The sequence below is a fragment of the Acanthopagrus latus genome, chromosome 13 (assembly GCF_904848185.1).
Source record: "Acanthopagrus latus isolate v.2019 chromosome 13, fAcaLat1.1, whole genome shotgun sequence".
In the NCBI taxonomy this organism is placed as follows: Eukaryota; Metazoa; Chordata; class Actinopteri; order Spariformes; family Sparidae; genus Acanthopagrus; species Acanthopagrus latus.
Genome location: NC_051051.1, coordinates 12,778,219 through 12,799,628, shown reverse-complemented (window position 1 = coordinate 12,799,628; position 21,410 = coordinate 12,778,219). Strand labels below are relative to the sequence as shown.

The 21,410-nt window shown below is 45.2% G+C and overlaps 1 protein-coding gene across 7 annotated transcripts in view; it reads left to right on the top strand.

The window, feature by feature from the left end:
* LOC119031153 (E3 ubiquitin-protein ligase RNF43) overlaps positions 1-21,050 on the top strand; it is an 89,973-nt gene extending 68,923 nt beyond the window's left edge. For all 7 annotated transcript variants that reach the window (XM_037119397.1, XM_037119398.1, XM_037119403.1 and 4 more), the window contains 7 exons: positions 14,112-14,186; positions 14,336-14,470; positions 14,873-14,974; positions 15,279-15,449; positions 15,556-15,658; positions 15,852-17,357; positions 17,495-21,050. In XM_037119397.1, the coding sequence (XP_036975292.1) occupies positions 14,112-14,186; positions 14,336-14,470; positions 14,873-14,974; positions 15,279-15,449; positions 15,556-15,658; positions 15,852-17,357; positions 17,495-17,520 (2,118 nt within the window). In that variant the 3' untranslated portion in view covers positions 17,521-21,050. The remainder of the gene's footprint in view (positions 1-14,111; positions 14,187-14,335; positions 14,471-14,872; positions 14,975-15,278; positions 15,450-15,555; positions 15,659-15,851; positions 17,358-17,494) is intronic.
* The last annotated feature ends 360 nt before the right edge of the window (positions 21,051-21,410 follow it).

The window sequence follows — 21,410 nt, the reverse complement described above, 5'->3', positions numbered from 1 at the left end:
GCCTCCTTTCCAGCTTCAAACAGTCTAGTGACCTTGTTTTTCCTCTGAGAACAGCTTGTTTATTCAATTATGGAAAGAATGAGTATTACTAAGTTTGTATTATTACCTCATTGATATCATAAATATTAAAATATGTAATGTCTTGTCTAAAACTACATAGTGCCCCTTTAATTGAAATAGATTGGGCCCACTTTTGTCTGCATAAAAAGCCGGGCTCTGAATCGAGGGTGCCGTCCTTGAGAGCCACGATAAAACATGAGATGTCTTCTCAGCCAGGACATTCCTCTATTAATGACAAAGGCGACTGGTAAGCCTCGTGGTGAAACATGAAGAGGGAGAAGAGACGCAGGAGAGAGTGGGAGAGGTGGAGAGGTGAACGGGTTGACTCAGGGGAGTGGCAGGCGAGGGCCAGAGGGCGACCCACTGCCGGTCCTGTCTGTCTGGTGCCTCAAGGTCAGGTCTACCGGGTCAGAAACAGGACTGTTGACAAGAAAAATTTGTTGCTTTGATTTCACTCTCTCATGTCTTTTCCTCCTCCCTTTCTGTAGTCGCTCTTCGCTGCTCACATTCAGCACCCCATCTCCACCCCCCCCCCCGTTTACCTACCTCATTCTCTTTCCGCCCTCCCATCCTCCATCGGCTCATCTGGCACATCCCAGCTCTCATTGTGCAGGCTGAGCCGCTGGCCCTCTTTAAGATCTGCATTAGAATGTTGTTTTTATATAGCAGCAAGCGGAGGCATGTGGAGTCTCTTTTGAACTGCTCGGCAAACAGATGGAGGTTTTCACGCTGCCTTTATGAGATTAAGTGAAATATTCCCATTAAAAAAAAAGACATTTCCCTGTGTCCCTTCACCCTCCACTGTCTCACTTTCTCCCTGTCTTGCCTTTCTTTTTCTTTCTGTCTTCGTCTCTTCTGCTTTTTTTTTTTTTTTCTGGCTCGCCTCAGGCTTGGGCAAGGGCACGGTGCTGCTGAAAGTGCAGTGGAAAGTAGACAGGTTTGTGTTACCAATAACTACTTCCCCAGGCGAGCGAGCGAGCGAGCACCAAGCATCTCCCAGAGTTTAGAGCAAACAGGTCCTGTGAGTGCGACACTGCAGGCGCAGGGAGGGAGTTCTTGTTTCTCGTCTGCAGCGTGAACCTGTTTAACTCTGACTCAGGTAGGTTAGTGCCAAGCGCCCCCCCTCCCCTCTGGCTTTTAGCAGGGATTTGACAAAACAGATTCACAGGGCAGACAGTGTGGCTCTACAGTATGTAATTCACCAGCATACAATGAGACTATTTAGACTCACATTTGCATGGGGGAAATGCTTCATAGCTATTAAGCATGGATAACCCCCCCCCACACACACACACACACACACACACACATTTTTTCTTAAATTGACAAACAAGAAAATAGTTTCAGCGGTCAGACATTCATGGTCTCCAGAGGATGAATCCCTTTTCCTCCAGCACCATCCTGAGTTCCACTATGTGGTTTTCAGTGAAACGTGTCAACAACTATTGGACGGATTGTCGCAAAGTTTGGTGCCGACGTTCATCCTGTTTGGGACAAACTGCGATGACTGAATTGGTTCCTGAACTCTCCTTTGGCACCATTGTGTAAGCAGTTGTATGAACATCTGCACAAGAACTGGTCTCATGTAAAATCTTGGGTCGCTTGTACTTTATATGAGTATTTCCATTTGAAGCTATTTTATACTTATGCTCCATCACAGTTATACAGAGATAAATTACACGTTTTGTGTTTATTTGACAGCTGTAGTTACTAGTTACTCTCCAGGTTAGGACATTTAATTCAGAACCTCTCTATGAGCTATTATGGAACATGATACACAACGCTAGAGACCATCTGGAATCACCCCGTGAGCACATTCCAACCCAGGGCTACTCGGTAGTAATTTCTACATTATTACATTAGTGCTCATGGGTTGGACCACACCCTTCATTTGAACTCAGTTACACACCTTCGTGACTGCGTCTTGCACCAAGAATCAGTGCTCGTAAATATGTAAAACTCTTGAAACTCTCCACCTCGACCGGCGGCAACATTCTGCTTTTATGTGTACAAATCGTGCTGATTAAAGTTATGCATTTTTTCGTAAGTCACATTTGAATACAGGACTTTAACTTGTACTTTCTACACTGTGGTATTGGGGACTGCTACTTTTATTTGAAGAAGCTACAAGGAACTTTCATCTTGTGTTGATTCTGGCGGCCCCTGTGGACAAAAGTGGTATGACCACCACCACCCTGCGTCTAAAGACTTGATCTTGATCCGGCTCGTGGGTGCATTTGTGTGGAAACCCGCAAAGACGAGACGCAAATTATTTTTATTTCAAACACAGCTGTTTGTAGAATGCATGACTATGAGGTGATTTATTTATATGTGACTATGTAGGATTAATCCTTCCTCCGTGAACCTCATCGGCTCATCCTCAGCACTCCACCATAAGCAATAGTTTACATTTTTTTGACTTGTCCAACCCAGAAAAGTCAGAGTTTGATCCATTGATGGGTGTTATAAGTAACTATTACAACAATTCAGAAATAGCCACCTTTTCGCTGATGGTCTTTCTTTTTTGCTTATGTAGGTCATTTAGAAGCATCAGTATCAAATTAACACTCTCCCAACCAGTTAACAGATGAATCAGTTTCCTTCTTACTCTACTGCCAATAAAAGATTTACATGCTTTTTCTGTTGTTACAGCAGTCATTTGAAGCGTGAAAAGCAAAACAAAATCTGACTCTCTCTCTCTGATATATCTCTAATGTTAACAGCTAACGCCCTGAGGTTTTAACCGGCGCTTGTAAAATGTGTTTTTTCACCGCTTGTAAAGCACCTCTATAAATGTCGACGATCTGTGTAGCTATGTCTTATTTTCATAAACAAACGGCCAGTTGACTTCAGTGGAACGCGATTTGCTTCGATCCACAGTAGTTGTGCAACGGCAGGAGAGTGCAACACCGCCGGCTGTGCTGCACGGTGTCGAAGTCAGTGGTGCACTTTTTAAAAAAAACTTTTATTTGTGTCTAGGTTTACCTCATTTACAGACAGCGTGTGTGTTCAGTTATCACTGTGCGGGTTTGTGTGTGTGTGTGTGTGTGTGTGTGTGTGTGTGTGTGTGTGTGTGTGTGTGTGTGTGTGTGTGTGTGTGTTTGCTCTGCAGAGAGACACGGCTTACTGCACGGCCTGTTCCAAGAATGAATTCCTGGAGGCTTACAAGGGCTGTTGAATGAGATGGAGGGCTCAGGGCAGGAATGATGGGAGGGGAGGAGAGGAGGGAGGCTGCTCTACACTGTAGGAGGGTTGTCAGGCTCTCACTTACAGGCCTGATTAAATAACAGGATGCTTTATGAAAACAAGAACATTATCTACCTCTTAAAAGGCCAGGAAAGGCCCTCTAATTGGCTTCCCCTGAGTCTCTGTGTTGCTGAGTTAAAAAAACCTCTGCTGTGCCCCGGCCACAAACCGAGAGAAATTACCCCGGACACTTTCTCCCCCCTTCCTCCGTCTCGACTCTCATCAGCGCTATAGGAATGTATCAACATACTGATACCGAGCCTACAAACAGGGTGTCTCTTTCCACTCAAAGGAGGATTATTCCTACCTGAATCTCTTGATAGAGTGCGATACAAACAATAAAGAGATAGTGGCTCCTCTGTGGGATTGGACCGTTTCTCATGTGGCAACTTTCACAGCTGAGGTGTTTTTTGTTTTTTTTTAATGTTCTGAGGAGTGAGAAGAGGTGTGGTTTGGGTATGCCTGCGTTCCCCCGTGAGATCAGAAGAGCCCAGACATCCAAGGGATTAACTCTCCCTCTTTACATCTCCTCTCCTTAAATGTGACCAAGGTGATTTACTTAATTATACCTATTACCGTCAAATGCGGCTAATTAAAGTATACGATGATAGTTACAGCTTTAATTAATTTTGGAAACTATTTTATGTGCGTACACAGCTTGATTTAATATTCTAGAGCCACAACAAGTCTTTTGATAATGGATTGATCCCTCAACTAAATGTGAAAGCAAAAATGCAAAGAAAAAAAAAAAGAGCCTGGTTCCGACAACTGGTGGATAATCGTCATTGTTTGCCTTTTTCAGTATTTTTTCTGTGTGGCTGCTCGTGAAATGAATTGATTTGATGTGTTAGCTTGGCCCTGATGCAGCATCTCTTCCTGTCTGTAGCCACCGCTCTGTGGTCTCACTCACTGTCCCGCCCACAACCCTGCGTGACTGCTTATAAGTCGCACTGTCAACACTGAATCACGGTAATGTTAACTGAAGTTATCAAATAAATGCGGCGGTGTGAAAGTATAAAGACAATAGAAATACTAGAGGAAAGTGCCTCAAAATTATACATGTGGTGTATTGTACTTCGTTACATAAATAGCAGTTACTGATCTCCTTGGGAACTAATAATATCAATGAAAAAAACATATTTGTCGATCTCTGTTCCAGCCTCTGAAATGTTTTTTTTCCTTAATTATTTTCGATAGTCTCACATGTTTTCATATTAAGGCCTGTATTTGTAGAATTTTGTTGAAAATGTCAGACTTTTGGCACCACCCACAGGTAGTATTGTAAAAGAGACCATTGCTGTTATGGTTTAAACAAAAAGGGGACCCAAATGCAAGACATTAAAAGGCAGGTAGTTTGACACTGAAGCGAGCTTTATTGAATTAGCTGGTGTTCCCAGAAAAACACAATATGAAGGTCAGAATGTGTGAACCAAAAGGCAGGCGGGGAAAAACACAAGAAAAAAAGAGTTACAAGTAGAAAACTAAGTAAGAACAAATGAAAGGTGCTCCCGGACTGCTGGAAGGACTCGGGAGACACGGGACTGAGACACATGACAAAAAAGAATAGGTAAACTGACAACACAGGCTTTGAAAGACAAGATGCAGAGTGGTACGACTTTTTCTTTCCCATTAATTACATATGATTGCTCAGATGGGAATGCGGCCCCACTTCACAGGCGCAGTGCACTATTCTGCCCAGAGCGAGCTTACCCGACGCTTGCTGCTTTTGAAGCAGTCGACCGCGTCCTTGTAGGACCCAAGACTGCTAAACGCTGGTCAGTCTGCTAGAACGACTCTGATCCAGCTGGGTTAAAAACAAGAGTTTGACAATTTGGTCTTTTTTTTTTTTTTTTGGTACGTTACTCACATTCGAGTGTCAGAGGAGAGGGTTGACGGCACTCTCGCTGTCTGTTTACAACATTTGAAACTGTAACCCGGAGACAGACAGCCGCTCTAAATCAAAAACAAAACAGCCACGGTTTATTAGGGCTTAACTTGTTGTCTTAACACTATGTTTCTTGAACACATTACAGTGATTAGGGTGCTTCAGAGGTGCAGGTCGACAGATGCCCTACCATTAACCTTTCAACAGATCCACAACACCTAATTCCCCCCTGCTTTCATTTACTTTATGCTAAGCTAAGCTAAGCATCTCTCGACTCTGTTCTCCCATTAAGCATACAGATATGAGAGTAGTCTTAATTTTTCTCTTTTTTTTTCAACAAGAAAGCTTATAATCCAGTTTCCCAAAAACGCTGATCTTGAAGAAGCAGCACAGGTTATGGAGGCAGCAGGCGAGGCTTTTAAAACTCAAAAGTCTCACTCCTTTCTTCCTCCCGACCCTCTGTTAACACTCTCAGTGCAGTGGTATCGGGCAGGTTGAGTTTAAAGAGGGAAGCGGGCGGTCACATGATGGCGTGTGTGCGATCGAGTCGTGCCCGTCGGCTCAGCGGTGGCAGCCGTCCCTGTCAGCCACATCAGTCTCATCTGCCCCCCGGGGGCTGCAGGCGCTCGCCGCCCGGCTCTTTGATGTTTCGAGGATGTGTTTAACGAGCGATAGTGTATCAGATGACATTGGTCTTTTCTCTGTCACCTTGTGCTTTGCATTTCAAATGTGTGCCACGGTGCAGCCGGGCCCTGCTAACGAGAGGGGGGGGGGGGCGAGAGACAAGGGAAGTGCAGAGAGAAAGAGAGAGGGCGGGATGAGTTCTCTAAATGACCTCTGTTACCTCCAGACAGGCAGATCAGGTTCACAACTTTTTCCAGTGTCTCGTTCCTCTGCACCAGAAAGGTGGCCAAGCCCAGGTTCTGGATTTACTGTTTCAGTGTGTGTGTGTGTGTGTGTGTGTGTGTGTGTGTGTGTGTGTGTGTGTGTGTGTGTGTGTGTGTGTGATTCAGGCCCACCCCCTCAGGCTCAATACTTTTTCGGAGAGCGTAGAATCTGCTCACCTGCCCTGACATGCCTGCCCCCTCCCCTCCCCCCGTCCTCCTCCTCGTCCTGCTCTTCATACACTACTCGCCCCCCTCCAGCGGCCCCACATCAAAGTACCCCTGTGAGTAATGGATACCCAGCAGGGCCACACCCTTCCCTCCTGCTCTGCAACCAACTCAACTGCCGCTCAGCTGGTGGCGAGCACCCAGCAATCACTCGCACACATACACACACACATGCACACATGCACACACACACACACACACACATACAGCAATTATTCACACACAATTAGACTTAAATGCACAGCTTCAAAGCCAGCTAAACAATATTTAAAGTCAATCTGTGTTGTTCTGGTTATTTCTGATGTGATTTACCAAACTATTTAAGTGTACCGCAGAAGAAAAAAAAACGTAAACGTAGAAGGAGTGTAATCACAGGGAGAATTTGAATCACTTATCTCATGTTGCTCAGTGTGTTCTCAGCAAATTAATCACCTAATTACCTTATATCTATCTGCAGATGTTAATTATTATTTGGACCAAATAGCTGTGATAATCCAAATCTGTTACAGCTACAAGTCTTAAGTATTATAGGAATACATAGTTATTTTCTTTAGGTTCAAATTATCCCACAGACACTAAATCGCTCCTGTGTGCTGAGTGATTCTTTCATTTTAACAGTTTGTTTAACTTGCACTATGAAGCGACAGTTGGTTAGACATTTTATTTCCTAAATTAATACATAAATACAGCTGATGTTCTAATGTTTGTCTTTGGAAGATTTTCAGTTGAGGAAAGACAAAGTCATCCTCTGTGCACAGATTGTTTTTTTGTTGGTCTGTCTGTCTGGCGGTCTACGACCTTGGTTCGGACTGAAATATCTCAGTGACTGGATGGATTGCCATCACACTAAGCAGAGACATTCATGGTCCCAGGCTGGACATGATCCTACTGACTCCTACTGACTGGTGATTTTCACTGTTCCGCTATTTGTACATGTTCCCAGACAGTGATAGCTTGACTTCTCGAGCATCATCAGGTCAAAATGATAATAGATATGCCTAGAACATGGTTTTTGACCACATTCCCTTCAGCTTCAGCCGCACTTCTTGTGTCAGATGTCAGAATGCTAGCACACTAGCGCAAGTTGGTGAACATGTACCTCCAGAACATGAGCATGTTAGCATACCGAAGTTAGCATCAGAGCACCATAAGTCTCACAGACCGGTTAGCATAGCTTTAGACTCGCTTGCCCCGTTGATAATTAGCTGCAAATCTGTCCCCATTTCACCTTCAGGCAAGGGACAAGATTTTGGTATTGGCAGCGTTCTCGTTTCTGTTCTGCAGGATGTGGTTGCATGCAGGTAATCGGTCTGTGTGGAGAGTGAAAGTACTGGTCCAAATGTTCTCACACATGCACAAAAAGGCCAAAGTTTTTTGCATCTTAAGTACCTAATCGTGAACTATAAACAATGACTAGCTCCTGGAAGAGGAACCATGGGCCCACCAGAAGCACTGAATCATTTGCCATTGCCCAAGATGCAAAATCATCATCAGACAAGTTGCAAGATTGCGTTTAAGGTAAAGTTACCAGATAAAGGAAGTGCTGAGCCAACAATGCACCATGGACAGATGATTTCGATGTCTCAGCTCTTATTAGGGAAGAGATGAACTGAGAGATTGCAAACTTACTGTGGACTCGATTAATCAATGAAAGTCCCGAAATCTTAGCAGAAAAGCACAAGCCCTTTAAAGAAAGGAACATTTTAAACTGGATGCCCAGCTAAACAAAAAAGTCCATCCCAGACTGCACCTGTTTTCAATGCTACTTTACTCCCCCCCCACCTATTATCACCACCAGCCCTCGCCTCTGTCTGCTCCTCATTTAGCCATGCGGCGTGTCCCAGTGCCTCAGTAATGGTTTGCAGTGTGCCAGGCCAGTCAGGGAGAAATGACAGAGCAGCGAGTCGGCCTCAGACCTGTAGGATGGAGCTCCGTACTCTGTCATTAGACACTTTAATGCAGCAGCACCACAGCCTGCTCACGGCCTCACCCCTCTCCCTCCTTCCCTCCCTCCCTCTCTGTCCTTTTCTGTTTTTTTTTTGGTTTTTTTTTCCTCTCTACCTCCTTCACTCTCACTCTTTATTCCCACAGACGTTGTTCCACGGTATAATTTGCTCATGCAATGAATGATGTGGATCGTCACGCTGGGCAAAGCGAAAGTCAGATTGAGTTAAATAGGGTCTAGTGGCTTGTTTTACAGAGGAAGGAAGGGTTATCGGAGACCGAGGAAACAGGTTTATGACAGCGCGTGTGGTGGTGCGTAATGAACGGTAATAAAGATTTTCACTATCGGGACAACCATGCTCACTAATTAGCTTAAGTTTGAGGTTGAAATGTCTTGCTTGGCGGTTGCGCTGTTAAAAAACGTCAAAAAGGTTTTTGGGTTTTTTTAGTCGTAGTTTAGAGACAAATACATTCGTTTTCAGGAAAAAACTGAATAAAATTATTTTTTTATGGTTTCAATTCAAAGCGTCGACGTCAAGAACATCGTCGCTTTCTTCTTACCAGTGCTCAGTCCCGTCTCATTCTGTCTTGTTTTGTGCTGAACTAATTTATAGAAATATTTCGGACCCAAGGGAAATGCCAGCCACTTCTGGAACAAGTGAGATTATCTCACTCCATGGCAAAATGTTTCTTATATGAAAGAATGATGGCCTGATGCGAGAATAGATGACCTGACATTTTGTCACTGTATCCCGCTGCAGATGATTGATTTTAAAGGCCCATCCTGCTGCACAAACTCAAATAAAATCTACCGTCTAAAGTCAGAGGTCACAAAGCTACTGGGTCACTCTTTGAATATAGTTCTGTAATCATAGATGGTGAACTAATTTAGCAGATGTTTCTCCGTGACAGAACTGAATGTGTCTGCGTGTAATATTCTCATTATTGCCCTCTGTGTTTTCTCTCCGTTACGTTGGAAGATGGCTGCAGATGAAGGGAACAGGCACGCTGGATTGAACCGGGCCCCGGGCCGCGCCATCCGCACCACATAACCCCCGTGACAGGCGCTGGGATGTTAGCAGGCACGGCCATCTTGTCAGGCGATGGAAAAACCTCGCCACTCGCAGTGAAATAAAGCGATCGGGGGTAGAGTGGTTTGTTTCTGCGTGGCTGCGACCTCTCGGACCGCACTTCACCGGGGGATGTAAACAAAGAGCGCTGACTGGGCCGGAGCGGGCCACCCAGCGCTCTGAGAGCACACAGATCACTGGCTTGATCTGGTGTTTATGCAAGATGAGCTGTGGTTAATGCTGCAGTCGGGCCTAGCGCTGCTCAGGCTGAGGTAGAACACAGATTCTTAGCTGGTTTGTTTTTTGTGTGAGTCATTTTCCTCTGGCAACTTCAGTAGGTGCTACAATTTAAAGGGTGACTCCATCAAGTTTTACGCATGAACATGTGTTGACAACTTTAGAAGGTGCTACAATTTAAAAGGTGACTCCACCACGTTTTACAGATGAAAGTGCGTTTGCAGGTCTCTGGGAGTTCTGCTGCATCTGTGGAAAAAAAAGTTGGTATAAAGCCTTTTGTGGCTCAAGAGGAAGCTGCATGTAATCTGATCAACTGCCTCCAGTGATGTCACTCAGTGGCTTACCCAGCAGTGCAACCCAGCCTCTGAGTGACTTCACTGGAGGCAGTTGATCAGATTACATGCAGCTTCCTCTCGAGTTTGCGCCATTTTTTTTTTCTCACCCAAGCAGTAGGGCTCCCCAAGACCCGCAATCGCACTTTAACGTGCAAAAACTACGGAGCTACCCTTTTTAAAGGCGCAGTATGTAAGATTTGGCCTGCCTGTCAGCTCCCGCTCAAAACAATGAGGGGGCAGAGATCGGACAGAGAGGACAGTTGATATATAGTCAACACAACTGATGTCATAACGTGTGCTGAAATGCACATCCCCAACTGGGATGTGATAACTGAGTTTAGGAACAGTGATGCGTTAAACTACTGTGTCACAGACAAATGTAATGTGATTCCTGTGATGCTTTCCTCGGTAACACATTATCCCCCGTCCCTCCCAAAAGTACAAAAAACAAACAAACAAAAAAAAAACACTGACTAACACGCACGCTCACATGCCTTAACGTGACCAGACCAGAACAAAGAACAAAGAAGATTACAACACAAAGTGTGACGTCAGGACCTCTAAACCTCTCTTATACATTTTTTAAGGTAGTCTCTCAGACATTTTATCATGAGACAGCAGGAAAATCACAGATGTATAAGAATATGGCTGTGCATCATTAAGCTGCTTCAGTTTCATGTTTCTCACACTGTTTCTTGTCACACTGAACCCATTGCAGCCAGCCGTACACCTGTTTTTCCTACCACATGGGGAGCTCAGTAATAAGCCAAGATGATTATTTCTGATATTTACATTTTTTTACTTCATTGTCGGTTCACCGTAGCTGAATGAATAGACTGTAAGCTCTGTATTGTCTGTGCCCAACGCCTACCTGCCTGTGTACCTGTGTGACCTCACAGTACCTCTCCCCGTCTCTGCGCCCTCGGGTGTGTTTATGTTTGTGACAGCTGTCGTGTGCGGAGAAGCTCCACACGACCCGCCGCCGCTGCTGCTGCCACTGCAGCTGCAGCTCCTCGCCAGCCTCTTCTGAGATCGTTCCGCTCTGCAAAAACAAAACAAAAAAGAAAAACCCCTCCGTCACAGAGCCCACCGGCAGCGTTGAAAGTAGAAGCAGGCTGTTGTGGTCTGCCAATTGTTTGTGAGTTTCCCAGCGATGACGTCTGTTTGCCGTATAACCGTGTGAACCGCAGTCGTTTCCGATGCTGCAATTGTTTTCGCTCAAATGCCAAATAGTGTTTAATCACATGTGTCAGGTTGCAGCCCCGTGAGGATGGGTGTTCACCCGACCGCAGAGATGTCTGTTTCAGTTCCGACCATAATAAGACGGGGAGATGTCAAAACCCTCGTGCTGGCAGTCGCTTTAACTGTCTTGTTAGCGTCAGAGCTGCTCTTTTCACCGCACCATTAAAGGTTAAATATATCTGCTATTAATCATGTAATGAGATCTCTCAGGCCTCCTCTGGGTGTGTGGCTCAGGAGAGGGCGCACAGCGAGGCGACCACACTGTGGTATTACTACTGCTAATACTGACATATAATAAGACCACAGCAGCAGGCATCGGAGACGTATATTATGATATGTTCCCGAACACTCGATTTGAAACGTCTTTACTGCTTGTGCCACACGAGCGGGGGCCTCCCTCCACTTATTACCACGAGTATTAGAGGATGCATGGTTTCAGTGCAGCACAGAGAACTTTTGAACCCCAGGTAAAGCAAATCCCCACATGTCAAAGATCCAGCTTCTTTTTTTTATTCCTTTGTGACCGCACCCCATTTAGGCCCATGCATGTACTACAATTACTGCTCTGATGAAACAGGGGAAAGACTGTTGCAGCAGAGCTGGAAGCCGGATCAAAGGGGATATGTTAGTTTTTTATTTGACCTCTCTCTGACCGTCAACGCGACGGCCTTTGGATACCACCAGCAGTTCCGTGGGACGGCGCTGCTAATTCTCGACTGCGCGCGGCCATGTGCACAGAAAACACACTCACGCGTGGCTATTTAGTGCCCACAATGCTTTAATTTGATGTTCTGAAACGTGCTTTGAAGGAAATAAATGCACAGGGTTACACTTCTGACGTTCCGCTTATGCAAAACCTGACTTTCTCTTTCCAAAGAGTTAAAAAATGATCAATGCTGCCGCTCCGCAGAACAGGTTTCTCATTAACTTGATTAAGAGATCAACGTAGTGACGCTTGTACCTGACTCCCTCCTGCCCTGGGCTTGAGTCGTGGGCTGTTTAGTGTTGCATTTGACCCGGGCGATTAGGTGTTTAAACTTGTGTCTCCTCCTCATTAAGTGCTGGCAGATGCCAGATGCTTCAGAGCATGTGATGAGATATTGATGAAAAGGCGGCGATTTGTTTTCTTGCCGAGCCAAAGCAGGAAACACCTCCACACAGCCGCACAAGACAGCTTCGGGTCATCCCAGGCCTTGTCGCGGCGGATCGCACACACAAACACACAAACACAAACTAAGGTGCATGATGACTACAGCTCATAGAAATGACAATATCTCTACATTCCTAATGTGCATTGGAGATGACAGCAGCTAAGACACGTTTTCGACACGTCAGCCAAAATGCCCATGGTGACGTAACTCAGTGTTAACGGTATTCACAACTTGTGAAATGTGTAATCTGCTTTGCATTTGTGGTTTACTCCAGTGAGTTAGTGTTTAAGTGACGCCATGTAACTTCTGAAGAATAAAACCTTCAAGTGTTGAACCACATTAAAACGTAGCCTGCCGGTATATCATTTCACTACATTCAGGGGGATTATTGCCACTGCAGCGCTTTTTGACCATTAGCTCACGGTGGCTAATGTTTGCTAATGTCATAAAGCTGTGAAAGATATGACTTTGTTGCTTATATTGTTGAGTCACTCGGCTGACCAGCAGGCTACTGATGACTCTTCTCTGCTTTTGCTGTTGTTTCGCTGTGTTTTAACGTTAGACTTTGCTCTCTGCTCGCCACCTGTGGTAATTTACGCTACACCTTTGTTAGGAAAAGGCTACAGACGCTCACTTTGAAGGTGCAAAATGCGTTGTCCGGAGAAAGATGTTTGATTGTTGAGTCTCACTGTCAAGTACTCAAGCCCCTTTAAAGTGGCTTCAGTATTTTCATATCTACAGAGAGGGAGCGATCACCCGGCTCTGCAGCTCAGCAAAGCTTCATAGCATCTTTTTATTTCATGTTTTTTTTTTTATATTCTGGTCCTCGACTTTAAGATTTTGGTTCGCTCTCACAGTCTCTCGGCATCAATTCAGGCTTGGCAAAATTTGTTTTGTATTTTACCGACATGTATAGTATTTTGATGTGTTGTTATTCAACCTGTACAATACACAGTTTTATTGACATATACCTTTCTCGTGTCCGTCAGACTTAACGCTTAAGTTGGCCGGGATGTCAGATGGTACAGTGTACTGTGAAAGGGCAGGAGGGCAAAGTGTGGAGTAGCACCTAAAAAGCACCCAAAAATGTCTGTATATCCCATATTTCCTCCAAGCCCATTGTTGATGTTATGAAATATAACACAAATGGGAGGAGATGAAGAGATGTGTGGATATTGTTGGGTGCTGTAACCACATTAGGGAGTCTTTATGAAAATAATCCCTGCTCTGCTGCCCACATTCAGCTGTTGCCTTGTGCTGGCCATGGCCTACATTGAGACCGAGCACCGCTGGGCAGTAACCAGTGGGCTGGGAGACCTGCGGCACAGTCACAGAGCCTAGTTTGAATACAAAATGTCCCTCATTTGCATGATGCCTCACCCATTTAACTTTAACTTCATTCAGAATTTCACCTGTCCTTTAATCCCGCAGTCAAATAATCCCCCGCTCTGTCTTTTTGGTTGCACACTGAATGCTGTTGAAAGGTTTGGATCAGGCAGCAGATCTGTGGCCTTCAGATTCCTGCAAACGCTTTTTTAGCCAGAGTCAGGTTGGAAAGTGGCAGGAGGCGCTGCACTTTGGTCTCTGCTGCGAGGCCCGATGCCCAGTGCGTGACTGTCACCTAGTGGTGGCTGTAGACACTAACTGGACTGGCATGGTTTTCTGTATGAGCAGGAGGTGTCCACTGTATAACTGACCTCTGAGTAGTGGGGTCACAAGCTTTGTCCATTATTCAGATCACATTAGTAGAAGAATTTTCTCGAAATGTCCCAGTTGGGTGCTGTATGTTTGGTTTTTAACTCCTGTCTCTCCCGTGTTTCCTCCTTCAGGCTCGCATGGCATTGGATAAGGGAGCTCAGGCTGTGATATTTGATGTCAGTGATGATGCCAATGCTGCCGCCGAGGTGAGAGTGCCACATTCTTAAAAAACACTCTAAAAAAAATATATATATATATATCAGAAAATTGCAAATTGCAAAAACCAAAATACAACAAAAGGAGAAAAAAAAACGACACACTCATTGTTTGTTTTCTGTGCGTCTCTCTCACACAGCTGCGGGAAACAGACTCCCTTTCTCGTCCAGTGGTGTTGGTGAGGGCGAAGGACGCTGAGCAGCTGATGGGCTTGGTTAACAAGAACGAGGAGGCCAAAGTTCGCATTGAGATCATGGTGGAGCAGCCGCAATCTGTAAGCACTGAAACGCACGCGCACACATGCGTTAGACTTTCCTCTCATTGACCAGGAGAAGGGGGAACCGTCTGTGAGATGGCTTCATGGTAGCTGAGAGGCCACCTGAGTCTCGGTGTTTAATGCTGTTTTGGTGTGAAATGCGTCAGAGTGTTTTGATGCGGGCTGGATGAGAGGGTCGGAGACAGATTAAAGGGCATGTCACAGATTTACAAGACCTGAAAGAGCAAATCACTGCTGTGCGACATTGCTGCTGTACTTAGTTCTGAACATGACTTCTCTACCGGATTTTTGTGCTACAGCGAGTGCCAAGTAATTACGTTAGAGATATTAAGGAAAAATCTATGAATGAATCTAAATATATGCTCTCTTTGCATCGTCTTTTGCCTCTTCTTTTTTTAGCTGCACTATGATGTGGGCATCCTGCTCACCATTGTCCTTGCCATTCTGACCATTGTGCTGATCTTCGCTTTACGCTACAAGTGCAAGTCCAACAGAACCTGGGTGAGTGGCAGCAAAAGTGTAAAGCTTGCAGAGACTGAGGTGCCGATTGATTGATTAGTTGACCAAAAGAAAAATGACTCACCAAACTATTTTGATAATCAGTCGATCACTTGAGCCATTTTTCAAGCCAAAATATTCAAATTATAGACCAAACAATTAAACTATTAATGGTAAAAACAGTTGCAGGATTAATCGATAATGAAAATAATCATTCTTTGCGGCCCTGCTATGGATCAGCTTCTGCTTGCATCCATAGCTCAGCAGGAGATCTCGCTTTTTAACCCCTCGCTCCTCGTGCCTGCAGGACTCTGTCCATCAGCAGACCATGCGGGCCATCAGCCGATTGGAGACCAAAACCTACAACTCTCAGGGCTGCTCGGGCTCTCAGCGCCACCGTGCGGCCTGGGGGTCGGCCAGCAGCTCCAACTCGAGCCCCGTCTGTGCTATCTGCCTGGAGGACTTCCAGGACGGGCAGGTAAGAGGATAGAGTGACAAACACACTTTATCCAAAGATGTGTTGGTCCTTATCGGCGATTTTTCCTCAAATCTTCCTCTCCTCTTCATCTCCTTCTTTGTCGCAGCATTTGAGGATCATCTCCTGTGCTCATGAGTTCCACAAAGACTGCGTCGACCCCTGGCTGCTACAACACCGCACCTGTCCCCTCTGCATGCACAACATCATGGGTGAGGAAAAAGCACATTTGCAGTTACATTTTGGTTAAGAGGATTGACAGAATACGCCACTTGTTTTGGATGAGACCTGGTAACATCTCTGATTTTTTTTAAAGACTTTTTTTGAATCTGATATGATAAGTGCTGTAAAAAATGAAAACCCTGCAGTGCTCTGTATTTTCCTGACTGCTTTTGTGGTCCGCAGGGACGGAGCGGCAGGCGCAGAGGAACAGACTCCAGCAGAATCCAGAGCAAAGCCAGAGTTTCCTGCACCCTCAGCCTTACAGCAGCCCGCGCAACCACCCCTTCCCTCAGCACGCCGTTCCCTTCTCTATGAGGCCCCTCTACCCTCGTGGACCCTCTGGACCCTACCCGTCTCTGGGCCACTACACTGGCTCCTCTCCCAGGGACACCCAAACATTACGCTTCCTCACCAGCAGGCCGCCCGGCTCCGGCTGTGGGTACCACCTTCCCGCAGAAGGTCCTGGGAGGCCCCACAGGATTGGAGGTAACTGCAGGACTTCCACCCACCACTACACGCCCCGTCGGTCCTGCCACAACTATCGCTCGTCCTGTCCGGCTCAGCGCAGTGTGTCCAGCTCGAGACTGCACCACGGGGCCTCCGTGATGCAACAAACCAGCGGAGCACCTGCCCATAGCCGACAGGACGAGGGCAGCTGCTCGGGTGGCAGCTACCACACAGAACGCAGCGGGTACCTGGCTGACGGGCCAGCGAGTGACTCCAGCTCAGGGCCCTGCCATGGCTCCTCCAGCGACTCAGTCCTCAACTGTACTGACGTGTCCCTGCAGGGGGTTTATGGCAGCTGGTCCACCTTCCGTAGCTCTCTGAGTAGTGACTACGATCCGTTTGTGTATTACGGGCCAGGTTCTGGGCGCGCCCCCCGCAGGAACAGCCTGGAAGCGTGTGCCCAGGCCCGGCCTAGGTCTCTAGATTCTGTGGTGAACAAGGCGGGCTGCCCCGAAGAACAGCCACAGACTGTGTTCAGCCACATCCACTACCACCGCCACAGACACCACCACTATGAGGAGGGGGAGCACGGCCAGGGCCCGAGCAGAGGCTCAGAGGAGGAGCAGGGGGCTGCTGCTGCAGCTGCTCCGGCTGCTCCCGTCCTGGACAAAGACTCACCTGTGTGCCCTCCTAAGCACAGCCCCTGCCAGTGCCCAAAGCCAGACCCCACAGATCGGCCCAGTCCCGGGGCAGAGTGTCAGGACCATGATCCCAGCAGCTCTACAGGACCTCCCGTCCTGGTGTCCCCAATCCCCTTACAGCTTCAACCCCACTGCTGCCACCAGGGGCACGGACACCCTCCCGCTCCTCTCGGGCGAGTGAGTGGCTGTGTGCTCGACGGCCCCTCTGTTCGCTTCCACCAGAGCCTGGATCTGCAGGACGACCGTAGCATCCACATCCACTACGGTCAGGGCTCGGGCTTCTGCTGCTCTCCTCCCGAGCTGCACCCAGCCCTGCTCCCCGTGCCCCTCATTCTAGACTCTGGAGGTATGGAGGACTGGCCTTGCTGTGCCGGGGCACACGTTGTGTGGCAAAAGCGGGTGCAGCAGGCCCGATCTGAGCCTCAGCTCCTGGGGCCGGGGACCTCTATGGACAGGCCACCCTGCAGGTTCCACCCCGGCCCTGCTGCTGAGCGCAACACAGACATTTGTTTGTACTGCCAAACATTGCACCACAATCAGGGTGGGTGTCTCACTTGTGTATCTCTTATAGTATGATCATAATATTTGGCTAAAAATGAATGCCTTAATTTATTTTTTTTGTGCCGTTTGATTTTGATAGTATATTGAAGGTGACTTGAGCTGTCTTTGTGTCCACAGGATCAGAAGAGGAGTCTGGTGTGTGAGAACTTGTTGCATCCCCCATTATCACGCTGCTACACAGGAGCCAGAATGGACAAGCCTCTCATTGGCTACCGCTCTCATCGTCTTCCACGTAATTCTGACGGAAATGCCTTCAGTCAGACGATTCCCCAGCTTCTCCCTTGATTTGTAGCTCACATGCCGACGCGCTTTTTCCGTTACAGCTATTTTCATAACCGATTAACTTGCCAGTCACCTTCAAGATTAATTGATTTGTTGTTTATGTACGTAAATGTCCAAAAGAAAATGCAAATAATGTTCATCACAGTTCATCCAGAACCCAAAGACTCATAGACGACAGAGAAAAAAACGGCAGATCCTCACATCTTAGAAGCTGGAAACAGCAGATGTTTGACGGTTTGGCTTGAAAAATGGTTAATCGATCAAAATACATGGCAACTGTTATTCTTTTGATCAACTAATCGGTTAATCGAGTCGTTGTGGCTCTACTTTCAGCTGAATTAGAGTGAGTCATATCCATTCTTAATTGAAGTTATTGTGATTGAATCATACATAAGTTTACGATAATGCTGTACCCTTCGTAATACATCAGAATGTATTGAATGATTTAAGTGTTTGGGAGCTGCTGGGGAATCGACTCATACACCACAGAGGAAAGTGTGTTCTGTGCTTCTTCTCGTCAGTTATCGGAAGACATATGCATTGCCACCGCGACATCAACAAGTTTCCGTGACATCCAAATGAATGATCCTTGCTCTGGGTGTCAAGCCCTCATGAAGTGAGAGTCCATCTCTGCATCGCTCACTCTATTTACAGAATAACTTGATTTTATCTTAGAGGTACTTACTTTCACGTGCGTGATCTTGGTCTTCCTCCGCTGAGTCCAGTCTCAGCTGATAGAAGCATTTCTCTCCAGCCTACCTCAGCTCAGATTTCTTAACATGCCTCACACACAGGGGGTCTTTAAAGGTACTGCTGTAGTGATTGTTGTTTTTTTTTGTTTTTTGTTTTTTGTTTTTGGGTCACAACCATGTAGCTTCCATACATAAACTCAACAGAAAGTCCAGAAAAGGTCGATGCTCGGCCCCTCAAACAAACAAGCAGTCACTGAGGTTGCTGAGCCTCGCATGGGCCTTGTTTTCATTATTTCAATTATGGCAGCTGTTTTCAACATGTTTGTTTGTGTTTTGGATCATTTTCTGTTTCTTTTTTTTCCTTTTTTTGTAGCCTGTAATTTTTTTTTTTTTTTCAAAACCAACCAGTTTGACTGAATTTTGTGGTCGTCATTACAAGCTATTGTCTTGTTCTTTTCACTTTTCTCGCCAGTGGTTACTTCACATGTTTGACCTCAGTGCTGTTAAATCCACCCCTTATTCTGCTCCTTCAATGCCTCCGAAAAGGATAAACCTTCCCCTTCCAGCAACTAAAGCTCTAGAAAAATGTTCTACATTGCAGCCATAGAAAAGATAGTGACTATTTAATGATATAACTGGAGCAAAGCCATGCTAGGTACAATAGGTAGACTTCACAGTCCCAAGCATCAGTTCAGTCTGTTGCGTTGACACCAGTTCGAAAAACGCTCGGTGTTCTTTTCCCATGATATCAAACCGGCGGGTAAATAGAGCCTGAGAAATATCTCAGGAATGATCAAACACTGGAAAAATGGCGAGAATTCACCTTGGCCGTGTTCAGACCTGGTAATAACATGTCTCCTGAGTCATCCAATCACAAGTACAGATGTGAATGCCCCCAAGACACATGAGGACGCTTTTGAGATCGGCTCACTCAGACTGCATTCAACTCGTGGTCTGTTTTAAGCCGTCCAGCCATTGAACTAGCTCAACAAATCTTGTTTTGAGTTTTTGAGTGAGGAGAAACTGAATACACTTAGCAAAATACAAAATAGCGGATACTAAATCTTAATGTTTGACACACTTTTTGAACTTTATTCAAGCACAATGTTTCAATTGATTACATTATTTACACTGAATGTATGAAAGGAGACCATTTCATTAATGGTAAACCTATCAAATTTTACTTATATGGTAAACGGTAACTAATATAGGCAATGTCTTTATTGTCTATAAAGTAAGTCCCCATACTCCCTTTAAAAACCACTCAATTTTGTGAGTTGTTAAGTTGGGAGATACTTGTACTGTAAAAAATGTGAAACACTTTCTATGACAAATTCTCAACCATTTAGGCCTTCTTGTAAATTCGGCAAATGCTATACATGAAGATATTTATTTCTTTGTGTAAAAAACATTGTGCCTTTGCATGGCTAGTTATGGCGTTTATTTATTTGCATACAGTGCAGGGAAGTGACAGCTGATCACAAGTAGTCACAGGAGTTGATGTGATGCCAGGTCTGAACGGGGCCTTTAAGTACAGTAATGATACCAGAATTGGTAAATGCCAGTCCCTGCTTTTGAACTAACTGCACTTGAAGGAAGATCCACTTTAAATCAAAAATCAAATACAGTGTTTTACAGGGCTTTTTTCCATTCATTTTAGTTTCTAAACTGTCCCTTGAAAATTAAGGTTCCAATCATTGTTTCCTGCTATTCCCTCTCCCTGTGTTCAGCCACTCTGGCAGACCAACAGATACAAAAATGTGTTTATGTCCCAGGGAAAATTACTCTGAACTCTTCGGGCTGTCTGGATGAAAGGCGGCCTTCTGATTTTCAGACTTCATGCTCTCATGTACCAGACTGAATCATTAGAGATCAGAGGAATAGGAATTCTGTTAAAGCGTGGACTCTCCTTTAAAGTGAAAATGTGAAAGCGGTCGGATAGAGTTAATTTACAGTTCAGCTCAGCACAAACAGCAGACAAATAGCTTGTGTGGGTATTGCAATGTAACCAGTAGCACTTAAAGCCTCACGTGTGCCTTATTCGCTCAAACTGTCCACAATCCCTAAAATTCAGGAAGGTCCCAACACATTAAGCTCTTACCTGTCGAACCAAAGAGGCAAAATCTTGAACACAGTGAACTTATATGCGACATATATGCGTTGTGCCTTTTTTTTTTTTTTTTTTTTTTTTTCTTCTTCTGCTTTCCATAAAATTTTCCGAATGAAATGGGCTTTCGTCAGAACTGAAGTGGAAATCATTTTCGGACAATCATGCAGAAATGTTCAACTGCAGTCCCATGTGTCAATACCTCACTTTGAATGTGTCAACACAGCGTCCTCCAGCTAAAGCATCAGGGTTTCCCTGTCTGTTTTCCTTTTTTTATTTTTTTTCATGCCCCAAACAATCTCCGATAGTGAGAGATGGAAATGACTGAATTACAAGCAGCACTTTGGCTAAAACAGATTTTATATTGAGACAAAAAAAAAGCCTTAATCTCCCAGTGTTAATTCAAAGAAAACCTAAAAACCATCAGCACATTTTAGTGATGCTGCAGAGTATCCAATGTGATTTCATCCTGTTCAAGATCTTTCTCTTTGTGTCATTTATGTGTTTGTTTTGTTATGTTTTGCAAGAATAATGAGCTGAAACTGCCTTTTCTATGAGTAAAAAAAAAAAAAAAAAAAAAATCCCTCCAGAACTTTTAAGGGATATGTCAGTATATTTTGGATACTTTGTGTACAAAAAGAGAACAAACAAAAAACAGAAATGAAATAGTGTTGTATTTTATATATAATAGAACATTTCAATATAGTGACATGTCGTTAATATATTTATTTACTAATATATTTATCCATTTTGTCCAGGTTTGAAAGAGTGGTTTCTGTATAGACTGAATGTTTCTATATGGAAACTGACCAGTGCCATCACAGATGTATCAACCTGTCTTCATTCCAATTATATGCAAATAAATTATTTTGAAATAAAAACCTCTGTGCTTGGATGTATTTATTTGCAGCAGTGGCCAGACAAACGTCCAATGCCCCACGGTATCGAATGA